At 38.9% G+C, this 16083-nt stretch overlaps 1 protein-coding gene across 1 annotated transcript in view; it reads left to right on the top strand.

Annotated features, from left to right (window-relative positions):
• Window positions 1-9221, top strand: part of slc2a15a (solute carrier family 2 member 15a) — a 35496-nt gene extending 26275 nt beyond the window's left edge. The window contains exons 9-12 of the mRNA XM_026190335.1: window positions 4609-4710; window positions 4917-4992; window positions 6551-6678; window positions 7312-9221. Of these exons, the coding sequence (XP_026046120.1) occupies window positions 4609-4710; window positions 4917-4992; window positions 6551-6678; window positions 7312-7566 (561 nt within the window). The 3' untranslated portion in view covers window positions 7567-9221. The remainder of the gene's footprint in view (window positions 1-4608; window positions 4711-4916; window positions 4993-6550; window positions 6679-7311) is intronic.
• Window positions 9222-16083: the final 6862 nt, after the last annotated feature.

Genomic DNA, 16083 nt, shown 5'->3' with positions numbered 1-16083 from the left:
TTAACATCCATGTAGATGCTAAAAATGACAGCCTCAACATGGCATTTAATCTGTTATTAGACTCAATTGGTTTCTCTCAAAATGTAAAAGAACCCACCCACCACTTTAATCACACTCTAGATCTTGTTTTAACATATGGCATAGAAACTGAACATTTAACAGTGTTTCCTGAAAACCCTCTCCTGTCTGATCATTTCCTGATAACATTTACATTTACAATAATTGATTACACAGCGGTGGAGAGTAGACTTTATCAAAGTAGATGTCTTTCTGAAAGCACTGTAACTAAGTTTAAGAATATAATCCACCCACTGTTATCATCTCCAATGCCCTGTACCAACACAGAGCAGAGCAGCTATCTGAACGCTACCCCAACAGAGGTCGATTATCTTGTTAATAATTTCACCTCCTCACTGCGTACGACTCTGGATACTGTAGCTCCTGTGAAAACTAAGGCCTCAAATCAGAAGTACCTGACTCCGTGGTATAATTCTGAAACACGTACCCTAAAGCAGATGACTCGTAATCTGGAGAGGAAATGGCGTGTCACAAATCTAGAGGATCATCATTTAGCCTGGAGAAATAGTTTGCTGCTTTATAAGAAAGCCCTCCGCAAAGCCAGAACATCTTACTATTCATCACTGATTGAAGAAAATAAGAACAACCCTAGGTTTCTCTTCAGCTCTGTAGCCAGGCTGACAAAAAGTCAGAGCTCTTTTGAGCCAACCATCCCTTTAACGTTAACTAGTAATGACTTCATGAACTTCTTCACAAATAAAATTTTTATCATTAGAGAAAAAATTACCAATAATCATCCCACAGATGTAATATTATCTACAGCTACTCTTAGTACCATTGATATTAAGTTAGACTCTTTTTCTCCAATTGATCTTTCTGAGTTAACTTCAATAATTACTTCCTCCAAACCATCAACGTGTCTTTTAGACCCCATTCCTACAAAACTGCTCAAAGAAGTCCTGCCATTAATTAATTCTTCGATCTTAAATATGATCAACCTATCTCTAATAATCGGCTATGTACCACAGGCCTTCAAGCTGGCTGTAGTTAAACCTTTACTTAAAAAGCATCTCTAGACCCAGCAGTCTTAGCTAATTATAGGCCAATCTCCAACCTTCCTTTCATATCAAACATCCTTGAAAGAGTAGTTGTCAAACAGCTAACGGATCATCTGCAGAGGAATGGTTTATTTGAAGAGTTTCAGTCAGGTTTCAGAGCTCAGCACAGCACAGAAACAGCTTTAGTGAAGGTTACAAATGATCTTCTTATGGCCTCTGACAGTGGACTCATCTCTGTGCTTGTCCTGCTAGACCTCAGTGCAGCGTTCGATACTGTTGATCATAATATCCTATTAGAGCGATTAGAACATGCTGTAGGTATTACAGGTACTGCGCTGCAGTGGTTTGTATCATATCTATCTAATAGACTCCAATTCGTGCATGTAAATGGAGAGTCCTCTTCACACACTGAGGTTAATTATGGAGTTCCACAGGGTTCAGTGCTAGGACCAATTCTGTTTACATTATACATGCTTCCCTTAGGCAGTATCATTAGAAGACATAGCATACATTTTCACTGCTATGCAGATGACACCCAGCTCTATCTGTCCATGAAGCCAGATAACACACACCAATTAGTTAAACTGCAGGAATGTCTTAAAGACATAAAGACCTGGATGGCCGCTAACTTTCTGCTTCTTAATTCAGATAAAACTGAGGTTATTGTACTCGGCCCTGAAAATCTTAGAAATATGGTATCTAATCAGATTCTTACTCTGGATGGCATTACCTTGGCCTCCAGTAACGCGGTGAGGAACCTTGGAGTCATTTTTGACCAGGACATGTCCTTCAACGCACATATTAAACAAATATGTAAGACTGCTTTCTTCCATTTGCGCAACATCTCTAAAATTAGAAATATCCTGTCTCAGAGTGACGCGGAAAAACTAGTTCATGCATTTATTACTTCCAGGCTGGACGACTGCAATTCATTATTATCAGGATGTCCAAAAAACTCACTGAAAAGCCTTCAGCTAATCCAAAATGCTGCAGCAAGAGTCCTGACAGGGACTAGAAAGAGAGAGCATATTTCTCCTGTTTTGGCTTCCCTTCATTGGCTTCCTGTTAAATCCAGAATTGAATTCAAAATCCTGCTCCTCACATACAAGGTCTTAAATAATCAGGCCCCATCTTATCTTAATGACCTTGTAGTACCATATCACCCTATTAGAGCGCTCCGCTCTCGCTCTGCAGGCCTACTTGTTGTTCCTAGAGTATTTAAAAGTAGAATGGGAGGGAGAGCCTTCAGTTTTCAGGCCCCTCTTCTGTGGAACCAGCTTCCAGTTTGGATTCGGGAGACAGACACTATCTCTACTTTTAAGATTAGGCTTAAAACTTTCCTTTTTGCTAAAGCATATAGTTAGGGCTGGACCAGGTGACCCTGAATCCTCCCTTTGTTATGCTGCAATAGATGTAGGCTGCCGGGCGATTCCCATGATGCATTGAGTTTTTCCTTTCCAGTCACCTTTCTCACTCACTATGTATTAATAGACCTCTCTGCATTGAATCATATCTGTTATTAACCTCTGTCTCTCTTCCACAGCATGTCTTTATCCTGTCTTCCTTCTCTCACCCCAACCGGTCGCAGCAGATGGCCGCCCCTCCCTGAGCCTGGTTCTGCCGGAGGTTTCTTCCTGTTAAAAGGGAGTTTTTCCTTCCCACTGTCGCCAAAGTGCTTGCTCATAGGGGGTCATATGATTGTTGGGTTTTTCTCTGTATCTATGAAGCGCCTTGAGGCGACTTTTGTTGTGATTTGGCGCTATATAAATAAAATTGAATTGAATTGAATTGAATTGATTCCATAAAAAGTGACAAAAACATTAGTGTCCGCTGTGCGTGGGAAGAAAACTTCTTTTTACAGCAAAAAACCCCTAAACTTCCAACAAGCACCGAGTAGCTACGACGTAATGGGAAACTCACAGAGAAACTCACGGATTCTTCCACTGACCGCGGCACACCTGTACCAGGGTAAACCTCCGCCTACCCCACTCCTGCTTTACAGGTGAAAATAGAGCAACAGGACCGCTGTTAAATGTTAAACTAATTTCTTCCAGTCAGAGAATGTTGCAGATAATTAAATTTTTGCTTGATGCATAAAGTTAAAAGATTAAAACTAATAAAACAAGTTTTAAAAAGAGACTTTTCCATTTGATTACATTTTGTATGATGGATTATGCAGAAAAAGTAGAATTGGGCTGAAAGATCTATCACTTTATCAGCTACTCAGGTTGTAAATCGTGTTTTTAAAAAGTAACTAAGTAACTAAGTAATTAATTACTTTTGAAAATAAGTAATCAGTAAAGTAACTGGATTACTTTCTGGGGGAAGTAATCAGTAATTAGTTACTGATTACTTTTTTCAAGTAACTTGACCAACACTGATTAACACATCCGTATTGAGGGGAAGAGGAACAGTTTGTGTGGTACTTCAGCTACAATGAAAAAGACACAAAGCTGGAGTTATTCTGTGTTTTTGCTGCACAGCTGTTTCTTCTTCTCTCATTCTCTCCCCTCCCTCTCCTGTTGTTACTTCAGTCATGAAACTGATCAAAGATCACAAGTCCCGTCTCTCTTGTTTATCGCCCACTTTGCGCCAGAAAGAGGAAACCAGCGGATGTCGCGCTAAACAACAGCAGCACGTTTAAGCTTGATCAGCTGTTGTTAGAATTGATTTAATATTACTTTCTAGTATCAGCGGATGTTTGCTGGAAACAGCCAATCAGATTTTTTTGCATCCAAGTCTGTGATTGGCTGGTTTTGTGGCACAAATATAACGGTGTACAGAAAGTTGAGCGCACACGGGCAGAAATGTTGAGAGCGCGAGAAACACGTTGTGAGCGAGCGCAAATGCAAAAACTGAGCGAGAGGGGCTGCTGTTGTGTGTGTGTGTGGATAATAGCAAACACTGCAATACACTTTTTGCACGCAGCAATGAATTTTGTTCATTCAAATTTAGTTTTTCTTCGCTCAAAGTAAATTTCTCCTCAAAATGCAAAACTTGCACCTGCAAACATTTTTTACATGCGCTCAGAATAGTGGCACAAAAATAACGCCATAGGTTCCTTAACAACTCAAATGATGTTGCATTTAAGTTGGAACAAAAACAGATTGTCACAGTGGTGCAAATGGATGATTGGCTCCACAAGTTCTTTCATGCTGCTTCTGACATTTGGTTAACTGAGGAGTGACATCATTCCAAGTCCTAACATTCAGCTTCCAGCAAAAGGAACGAAGCCCTGATCAGCAACAGCATGTTTTTTTGTTGTTGTCGTCATTTTCCCCCCTATGGTACCAAAGTATCCTGTATATTAGCATCAAATGTGAAACTCTAGTATTGCGACACACCTAACGACCATCCAAACTGCTATTTTAAACATCATCATTAGCCCATTGACTCTGTATTTCTAAGGTGAGCTAGGCTAGTGCTTCTCATTTTGTATGCTAAGTTGGTGTAAACACACCTTGAGTCGAAACACAAACACATGTGTTCCACTCAGTAGTGTCTAATAAAGCATCTGTCTCTCCTTGTTGAGTGTTTTACTATAGAGAAGCTGGGCCGCAGGCCTCTCATGATTGGGGGTTTTGCTATGATGGGTATCTGCAGTACTGGGATAACACTGGCCCTCATTTTACAGGTAAGTGTGTGTGTGTGTGTGTGTGTGTGTGTGTGTGTGTGTGTGTGTGTGTGTGTGTGTGTGTGTGTGTGTGTGTGTGTGTGTGTGTGTGAGAGAGAGAATACATATTTAAAGCAGTGTTTAACAAAAAGACTCATTTTCGCTTAGAGAAGCTACATAAATACTGTCAGACTTCTTCAATGTTCTGCTGTTTGTTCTCATTGCAGGCTCATTTGTCATTCATGCGCTACATCAGTGTCTGCTGTGTGGTGGGCATTATTGCTGGCTTCTGTATTGGCCCAGGCAAGTTGCTTTATACTGCATGTTAAAGGACTGGTTCATTTAAATGACAACTATTAACAGATTTACCTGTTCAAAGTATTATTTTGTTGTGGTTATCACATGATGTCGACAGAAGCAAAAAACGAAAAAATAAAAACATAAGAGCCAAAAAACAAACTAGTTGATGCATCAAAGCGGTGGCTGCCTGCAAAAATCTAACTGCTGCCCATTTCATATTTGACAGTGATTAAATGGTTTTAACCCTCTCAGGCTCAAGTTTTTTGTTGCTAATGCACAACCAAGTCCTGCAGTGGTAAAAGAAACTCATAAAATATGTATGTGGGGTAATCAGGTTGTTAGTTTTTAACTGTTGGAAATCGGCAACGCCTGCCTGGAGAGGGTTAATATCAAGTAGACAACATTATGTCAGCAGGCATGGCATTCATACAGCTACAGGCGAAACGATTTTCTTTTTCCCACATGTTTTAGAAACCTTTGGAATTTTTGGTATGTTTAATATCCATTTAAACGCGTGTGTTTGGAAACTGGAATCTTTTACTAGCCAGGATTTGTGGATGGGTTATATGTGAACTATTGCTGGGCAGAGCCATGAACAATAGTGTGTTTAGAGACTCGTGCATGATCTCAGATAAACAGACTATCACTGATTGCTGCTAAAAGAGTTTTAAGAGTTATATAAACCAGAATGTAATTTAAGCTTTTGTACAGGTGGATGACAATAGTTTCTAGAGTAGTAAACAGGTGAGTGTAGTCTGCTCTGATTGCAGCTGATGTGTGATGTTATTCTTTTGTAACCTGTGAGTTGCAGGAGGTTTGGGTTGCTCTGTGTAGTGGTTGAACAGCACCCTCTGCAGGTCATGCCTTTAAAAATTTGTCTCTAATTTGTCTCTGAAAATCTTTTGTACTGCAGCTCTAGTTACATTTTCATTTATTCAGACATTTAAAAGTTTAATAAATGCAATTATTTATAAAAGTGATATGCATTCAAATGTTCTAATTTGAAGTTCCCTGACTGTATATTTGACTCTAGGTTCTAGGACCTTCTGTAAGAGAGACAAATAAAGCCGTTTTTACTGACTATAACAGTTAAATATTAATGATATGCATTCTTTGACACGTTTCTCGTGTCCATATGCGGATTTTTAGGCCCAAAGGCTGTATTGGTACGAGAGATGATAAATGAACATGTATTATAAAATCATGAACATAAATAATATAATTGCTTGCACACACCCTGTTAATCTGCACATTAGTTTTGTAATAAAAACTATCTGTTATCTCTGTGTTTCCTCTGGATGCTCCGGCTTCATCCAGGTGCATGTTATAAAGCTGCATATGGATGTAAGGTGGACAAAGTGCCTTATCCTGATCAATAATTGGGGCTATAGGATGAAGAACTTTGGAACTAGAGACCAAAAGAGTCAGATTGTGTTTGTTACTTATAAATTGTCTCAAATGTGAGACTAAATGACTTGTGAACACTATGAAATCGCTGCGAGAGCATCCAACAGCAATGTGTGACTGATGTTTGGTAAGTCCTGTCTTTTTCCTGTTGCAGCTGGAGTGCCGTTTCTGGTCACGGCAGAGTTGTTTAAACAATCTCACCGACCTGCAGCCTACATCATAGGAGGCTCACTCAACTGGTTGTCCAACTTCACTGTGGGATTCGTCTTCCCATTCTTACAGGTAGAAGCTATACACGGTCGTGGATTTCTTTACAAACGTAGTATGCAGAGAACTGATTGATGTAGTCCTCGAGTACCCACTTATCCAGGATCCAGTTTAGGTCTTTATGCTTTTAATAGATTCTTAAGGAATCTATTAAAAGCATAAAGTCAGGGAGCTGTTAAATCAGGGGGAGCACACAGGATGGAATAGAGCAGCTGTCAGTGACAGCAGACAGGATACTGGTGAAGCCACTAACAGCATGTGGAGGAGACCGGGGTAGTTCTAGGTTTCAAAGTGCTTCGCCTACATCGATCCTGCTAAATGAAGACAGAAGGACACCGGTGCAGTCGTGAGCTGATGTGCTGCTGGCTGAGCTCGACTTCAGAACTAATGCTCAGTTTGCATAATGGGAGTAATGCAGTGTTACGCTTTGTTTTATCTCCCTCAAGTCGATATATCACTGTGAATGCCTCAGAAATCCTTCTCAGTTTCTTACTCCCTGTAGTCCAAGGAAACGTCAGAGTGTAAGAGTAACTACCTATTCTGACATACACAATGTCAGTTTACTCAAAGTGACATGGGTCACCTTTGATTTAAAACCAATTGTCCTTTTCTTTCTTTCTTCCATTTACCTGCAACACCAACCACCAGATGTCAGCCGGAGCTTACTGTTATTTAGTGTTTGCCACCATTTGTGCATCTGTTGCCGTCTATGTCTACATTGTGATCCCAGAGACCAAAAACAAGACCTTCATGGAAATCAGCCAGATGTTCTCGAAGAAAGAAGCAGTCTTAGAGACCCAGAGTCTGATCCATGTTGACCAGCTAAAGCTGCGGAAGCTGAATGGCTACGGTGGTCTAGAACATGCTTCGGTGGAGTTTGACAGCTCTTTGTCTGTACCTTAACTCAGACTTCACAGCCAATTCATTCCTTTGGTATGTACATTGTAACAAAACAACACCTCACCTGTACCCAGTGTGCTATAGCTGAGTGAAGTTATTCTGTCAACTGAATATTTATATCCAAGATTTGTAAGAAAATTTACTTCATGGGTGCTAATTCAAAAGTATTACTCTGGGAGCATGGTGACATCACAGGACTATACATATAGTGAAACAGCCAGACAGGTTGGAAACAATCAACCTGTATGGTACGCAGACTTAAGACAAATGTCATTACATTTGAAAAACCCATTTCCTCTTTGGCCTGCTGTAATGGACCAGATCTGCCTATGGAACGGACTGTAACTCCCAACAACCCTAGTTTGATAATTGGGTAAGAAAATAGACGAGAGTGTTATACAGAGTTTCAATGGTTGTTCTACACTAAAATACTAGTTTCAGTTTCCCTGAGGTACATTAGGTAAGTGCCCTTGTTCTATCTCGACCCAGCAAATAAATATGTTTTTATGTCAGTCATGATTTCAACCTTGATTATCTTGGTGAGTACGGTGCTATGAAAAATGTTAGCAGTGATGTGCACAACTGCAAGAAATTGTAACCACAACTGTACTTAAAAAAATAATAACCGTTTTAATTATGTTGTCTGTGGAAGGGAAAGTATATTCATGAAAAACTAAAATACAAATGACCTCTGGGGTCATGGAAAAACAGGTCATTTTCAAATAAAGCCCAGCTAGTAATTCTTCTGAAAGGTAAACTTCATTTCTCTCCTCACTGTAACCAGTCATTTTGGGTTCTACACTTAACCAAAATACAAGTGAAAAAATAATTGTCCCAGAAGGAGCTCAGACACCAGCTGTTTGTCCCTTTTGTGTGTCATTTTACATTTTTTGGGTTTAAGCAGCTGATGGTTGTTTAGGTTGTTAGTTTCTTACAACTGACAAGTTCATATTCTGTTTAGTCAGCATTAGCATGTGGAATGGGAAGCAATTAATTAGATAAGATCTTTGTTGGGACAAAGAAAACATGAGAGGATGAGATTGACCCAGCTTTATAGAAATAATAAATATTAAACAAATTGTTATTTCTTTGATCATGAAAAACCTCAGATGCTGTGGATACTGTTACTGCTACTGCACTTTTATGTATATTTTAAAAGATGCTTACTGCAGACAGTTTGGGTGGTAAATTCTGTAAATTGGCTTTTTAGCCAGCATGAGTGAAATGAAATCGGACATGCACAGAATAAACTGTCTTCCTTTCAGTAGGAAACAAGAGCTTGTAGACACAACAGCCTGTAAGAAACGGGTTGTGCACAGTACCACACACAGTACATGACAGAAATACATCTTTTTTTAATCTTTTGTAGTCAGTAAGTCACAATCTAAGAAATCCAAATAACAAACTGCATGTTGTTAAATGTCACCATTTGTTCCATTTGTATATTACCTGATGTTAAACATGATGTTTTCTCAAGTTGGTCCTGATATTTTAGACTGTGTCATTACGCTGTGCTGGTTGAATTGTTTTGCAAAGTCTGCTAAAATATAATTTATACAGAAAGTGAAACAGTTTAAATACATGAAAATGTGTACATAAGTCTAAAAGTTGTGAATTGTCAAAAGATAACTACATAAATGAAGTCCTATACCACTGTGCTTTCTGTGTTTTCATTACCAAGCATAGTTGACTGTCATGTTCCAGCAGCATTGTACAGTAATAAGAAAATTATGCTACTAACATATCTAAACTGTAGGAAAGACAAAAGAATCCAAGGCACTGGATTTTTTATTCACCCTCAAAAACACAAATCTAACTCCCTGCTGACCTCTAGTGGTCAGAAAAGAAGTGTCTGCTAGTCCAGTCTAACTGAAAAAACCATTCTTGTAAACAATGTAAACAATGCCAAAATTATGAACATTTACACATTTTAAAAATATATTTAAGCACTGCTGCTTATCTTGGCCTATTACTACCTTCTGACTGCTGAAATAGTGTGACCCCATTAACAGAACTGTGCACCTGTACCCACACTTGCTCTGTTTGCATGTGGAAAAAAGCATCCAGGGGCCAACAATCCTCGTCTTTTTTATCATATACATTTAAAGAAAATTTCAATAACACAATCAAATGTGTGTTCAAGCCTTAACAAAATATCTGCTTTTCATTCACATATGGAGAGTTAAATAACCCAAAGATCTAGAATACCTGAAGCTTCAGTGAAGCTGATGAAAATTCATTATCTCAGGTTTTATGTGTGCATCCATCCATCCATTCGCTTCCGCTTCTCCTTTTCAGGGTCGCGGGGGGCGCTGGAGCCTATCCCAGCTGTCATAGGGCGAAAGGCGGGGTACACCCTGGACAGGTCGCCAGTCTGTCGCAGGGCTAACACACAAGGACAGACAACCATTCACACTCACACCTAGTGACAATTTGGATTAAGCAATTAACCTATCCCCACAAGCTGCATGTCTTTGGACGGTGGGAGGAAGCCGGAGTACCCGGAGGGAACCCACGCAAACACGGGGAGAACATGCAAACTCCACACAGGAAGACCCCGGCCTGGTGTTGGAATTGAACTCAGGACCTTCTTGCTGTGCAGCAACAGTGCTAACCACCGTGCCACCGTGCTGCCCTTGTGTGCATATTAGGGCTGCCACGATTAGTCGACTAGTCACGATTACGTCGACTATTAAAATCGTCGACGACGAATTTAATAGTCGACGCATCGTTTGAATAGGGGTGGGTTTTTATAATCGATTCATCGATTAAAATCGATTCTGGCTTGGATAACGTAAAATCGATTCATTAAAATCCTGAATCGATTTTTTTAATATAAATTTATTTTGCCCGAAATGCCAGAATCTCTGGTGACATCTCACAAAATTTCAAGAACCACCAAACAGTTAAGACAGTAAATGAGAGCAGGAACACGGATTCTGCACATAGACTTAAACACACAGCGGATCAGAATCAGTGAGATGTCGCCTTTCTCACGGTCGGGGCTGAAAGCCGACAGCTCGCTGACTCTGATCTGTCGGCGCTTTGTGTTCACGCCCTTTATGCGCTGATTCTAAAGCTGTTAGTTTGATCTCTCTCCAAACAATATTGACCGAACCAGCAGCAGAAGAAGATCCAAACGCTTCACATAAACATCGTCATGAATTCACTCTGACTTTTACTGTTTTGCTTCCACCGCGATGCACAGCTCTCTCTCTCTGTACTTCTCTCCCTCCCCCCCCCACCCTCTCTCTCTCTCTCTCTCTCTCTCGAACAGTTTCCCTTTCTTCATTATTCGCTTGCTTGTTACACAAGTCTACCGTAGCTTACAGGCTGTCAGCCGCTGTTTTTTTCCCTTTTACATTCTTCCGAAAAGAAAACCTCATTTCTGCTGTTCAATACTGAACAAATTTAAACTTTTTAATATTATTCAAAATGCAAAATGCTTAGCCATGTCTCTAATAAAACCGCTGTAACTTCAGAGGTGATGTTCATATGTTGATTAATGGTTTTCTTTCGTTTTTGATGTACTGCAGAAAATTTTTATAAAATCCAGGCCAGGAAAATCACCTTCATGTTTTTCTGTGTTTTATCTTCAGCTACTTTGACACAAAAGCCTCTGCTGTGATGCTCACACCTTTGATAAAGTCTTGCAAGTGTCAGCTTCCTTTTTATAGATACAAAAATATGTAAATGTACTGATCTGAATTATAATATTTCTGACTGTCAAAATTTCCCAGATTTAAATCGAATCGAATCGAATTAAATCGAATTAAATCGAATCGTGGATCGAATCGATTCGGGACCTTGTGAATCGGAATTGAATCGATTCTAGAAATCAGTGACGATACCCAGTCCTACGTTTGAAGCTTTGTAAGATCACAAAGGACGCAGGAATGAGTAGCAGGATTTAAGAGTGTAATAACGGACTGAAACAGAAGATGGCAGCACTACATGTACAAGGATGCCAGCTGCCGTTAAACCCCGAAGAAGAAGAAGCTGTGTCCCAGAATTCATAGCGCAGCCCAGCTCAGTTTCCAACAATGGCGGCAGCTAGTTAGTTTTAATGTTACTCTTATTATTCTTTCTGGGTCACAAAATAAACGTTTAACATATTTTCAGGCGAGAATGTAGCTGTGTAAACCTCAAATATCTGCTCAGTTTATCAGGACACCGCATATTTTCAAAAGCGCTCCGACGTTTTCGGAGACGTCTGTTACCCACTAGCTCGATAGCTAGCCGGGGGCTAGGTCACTAGAGCCGTGAGAACACCGGACTCCCGGCAAATCGTTTTCAAACCCACCGCCGTCTTTTGCTACTCAGGTTAAACATGATATATGAGTCACTTAGATAACTTAACAATGTTATTGTTTGGCTTTTTTTAGTATTTTATTTGTTCCTGAGTAAATCGGTTTGGCTGAGATTAAAGTTATAGTTTTTACACAGCTGAATAAACGTCAAGCAGACAGCTGATTATCAGAAGTGTGAGATGCTCCAGAATTTACTCCGGTGTCCTGTTATATTTTAGAAAGCAAGGAGTTTATTAAACTTCACCGAAACAATCTGCAAATTTCATTAAAAATTAATAAACTACCATCTTGTCTTTATTTTTAGTTAGCACAAACACTTCAAGCTGTAAGCTAATGATAGTTATATAAGAGCAGATGCTGCTGGTGCAATAAGCTGTACGCTGTACGTCCAATGGATGATCTGATTAGTCGACTAATCGCAAAAATAATCGGTGACTAGTTGACTATCAAAATAATTGTTTGTGGCAGCCCTAGTGCATATATATATATATATATATATATATATATATATATATATATATATATATATATATTATATTATATATATATATATATATATATATATATATATATATATAATATAATATAATATATATATATTATATTATATATATATATATATTATATTATATAATATATATATATATATATTATATTATATAATATATATATATATATATATATATATATAATATAATATAATATATAATATATATTATATTATATTATATATATATATATATATATAATATAATATAATATATATATATAATATATATATATATTATATTATATTATATATATATATAATATAATATATATATATAATATAATATAATATAATATATATATATAATATAATATAATATAATATATATATATATATTATATTATATTATATATACGCATTCGAAGTACACTTCGAATTGAGACAGCCGTCGTCGCATGGCGGTGAAAATGCGTACGTCAAGCGTGCGGTCTCTGAATTGGGACACAGCCATGTATTATCACAACAGGGCTGCTGTACTTCGAATAACCAGTAGATGTCAGTACATCCAAATGAGCTGTCAAACAGGTCTTTGTGTGATCTGCTCGATTCAGTATCAGGAATCAGAATCAGATCACATTATTAGTCCCTAAGGAAATTGTGTGGGTTACAGTTCCTACAACACAATACAACATATTGCAGAGTTTACAAATTCAAGAAATAGCACTAATATATACAAATCACTCAATTATAAATATCAAAAATATTGACAAAGCATATTACAGAGGAGAGAATATGTATGATTGGCATTTGACCCCAACCTGTGAACTTTGTCATTTTCCATTTTACTGTAGGGTGTGTGCAAAACGGGTGCAGGTGAGATGGAGGCGTTGTAAGTTGGAGTTTGGCTGGAAAGATTCGGCACATTCACAGGGCTTCATCACACCATCACTAGCAAGAACCAATAGGTGGACTCTATAAGCAGGCAGTGTCATGGTCCCTCAGTCCTACTTAGCTTCTGCTCTAGGTTTTTGTCTTCTATCTGTTTCTGACTTGTCTCTTGGTAACTGGTTCCCAGCAGGGCGGAGCGTGGGGGTGGCTTACTGGGCTTAAGCCCGGGGTCTTTTGGAGTGTAATTTTTTTCATAGTTAGATGTCTGGCTGACAACTGTATAAAACAAAAAGTACACACAATATTCGAAGCACATAGTGCACACTGTGGGAATTTACGACTGTGCGTGAATCCCCCCCTGATATTGGTATGATCCGAGCTCAGGCACTAAGCGACTGAGTGAGGGGGCGGGGCAGCTGCTGCCTGTGAGTGCGCTGTTGGAGAGACGGAGCCAGCCATACTAAGGAGAGCTTAAGTTTGAGCAGGTACCAAAGCAAATCATTCATACCGTACAAATAATGTAAATATGACGGTGCATCACGAAAGATTGATATCACACTGATCACTAGACTAATATTACGTTACTTGCTCTTCAAGTGAATCAACAAATGGCGAAATGAAAAGCCGAACAAATGCTATTTTTTTTAGAGTCTTAGCTTACGTGTGTTTATTTCATATTCTCAGTTCTTACCCTCCCGACTAAATCGGTTTCAGTTATGCACTGAAAGATAAGAATGGACATGAGAGGCTTCTTTCAAAGAAAAAACTCAGGTAAATGTTATTTTATATATTATGCTTTGTATGTTGTTCAGTATATTTCTATGCAAAACAAGGCTACGTCCACACGTACACGGGTATTTTTGAAAACGCAGATTTTTCTATGTGTTTGAACCTTTCGTCCACACGTAAACGGCGTTTTTGGTCACTGAAAACGGAGATTTTTAAAAACTCCGGGCAGAGTGGATATTTTCTAAAACTCAGTTTTTGCATTTACGTGTGGACGAGAAAAATGGAGAAAACGCAGCGTCAAAGATGTGCGCCTTTTTTGACGTCACACTGCGCCGCGTTATTGTTTCGGTGAAATGAATTTCTACAATACTGTTACTGTTAATTCTACTCTCTGCAGTGTTTAAATGCTTACATATACACACAGTTACTGTCCCTCCACACGGTTCTGCTTCTATGCCCCAGCTTTGTTTACTTTTTCCCGCCGACTTCTGATTGGCCAACATTTCTACACAGTTAGGAATCTAGCGCCACCTGCTGCTTTGGCATGTTCCTAGCAGCGTTTTCCTTCATTTCTGCCTTTACGTGTGGACGGGATTATTTTTTTAAACGGAAGCGGAAAATCTCCGTTTTCAAAAATACCCGTGTACGTGTGGACGTAGCCCAAGAGGGGTTTCAGTACACAGCAGGATATTCACATTTGTAACCAGATATTTACACTTTAGGGAGAAAACATAAAACATTTTTACTGCACAACATCAATTTAGAGTAAACTTTTGTTTTAGATAAATATTGAAACATCTTTTGAATTAGTTAAATGTCAGAATAAAGAGAGACAGAGCTTCTATTTATTATCACTGAACGTTTATTGTAACGATTGAGGTAGATTTGAGTGTACAATGTTTATTAGAGGCAGCTCTGCTAATCACAGCAGAGGGTGGCACTAGAAGGTGATTAAATCTACAAAGCGTGGTCCTCTGTGGAGCTGGAACCATAATTTCACAGTAATCTGATTACACTTTGAGAGTTCCCGTCAGCCCTGATCCATAGGATCCAGTTTAGGAGTACATATACACTAAGTTTGTTAATTAATAAGAAACTCCAGACGATTCCATTCTGAGCTGAAGAAGCTTCTGATTGGTTCGTAGAGTCCATGTGAGTAAACTGGTGGCACAGCTGTGGATGCATATAAGACAAAACACAGAGCCTGTTTCTGTGACATGGGGACATCAGGAGATGTCAACAAAACACCAGGAAGAGAACTGTGGAGCTCCATAAGTGTGGCTCAGTTTGAATACAATTTGGTGCCATTTACAATTAAGAAATACAGATAGTTTCTCTCTTTACGCTTAAAGTTAACAAATATGTTTTTTATATTTATCAATCTAAAGAAATAAACATTTAGTCTGATTTTATGTTACAATTTTTTTTTTCTTTTTTTGTGTCCCGTTTGGATCTTTAGCATCAGAATTGTTGTCTTAAGGCCAAGAAAGATGCCAAGCGGATTTATTTTACCAAGTGGATCATCATGGCCTTGCCATATTGGTCCATTTGATTGACCTTTATTATAATTATGAATTTGTTTTATTTTCAGTTGCTACAAACGGGACAGACATGACTGGGGGATAGGACAGGGAGAAAGAATGAAAGAAAGAGAGGGAGAGAAAGAAAACCAAAGGGGAGAAGAGACGGTGAGAAGGGGGGGAAGAGAGGAAAAAAAAACCCCAAACAAAACACCTGGATCACCTGTATGGAGAAAAAAAACAGAAGAGAAAGCAAACAGCAAAGAGCAACATAATAAAAAAAACGGGACAATCACAATAAACTAGCTAGCAGTAGATATCAGTAGATACTAAATAATAAACGATATTGTGCAGCACGCAAGATAGACAGCGCACAATGTGCTTTGAGGCAGCAGCCAAGAAAGGTGTAGTCCGCGTCTGTGAATACCCGTGTGTACACCTGTGTGCATACCTGTGTGGATCAGCATGCTTGCATTCCAAAGGTTCCTTCATGTAATGATCTGCTAGGGAGTGTGGGGGGGCCACAGCCCCGTCCTCCAGGGTATGAAGCAGGTATGGAGGAGATCAAAACTCCAGACATCCA

This window comes from Astatotilapia calliptera, chromosome 13, assembly GCF_900246225.1.
Source record: "Astatotilapia calliptera chromosome 13, fAstCal1.2, whole genome shotgun sequence".
Lineage (NCBI taxonomy): Eukaryota > Metazoa > Chordata > Actinopteri > Cichliformes > Cichlidae > Astatotilapia > Astatotilapia calliptera.
Note: the sequence above shows the minus strand (reverse complement) of the source record. Positions and strands in the feature narration are given on the sequence as shown.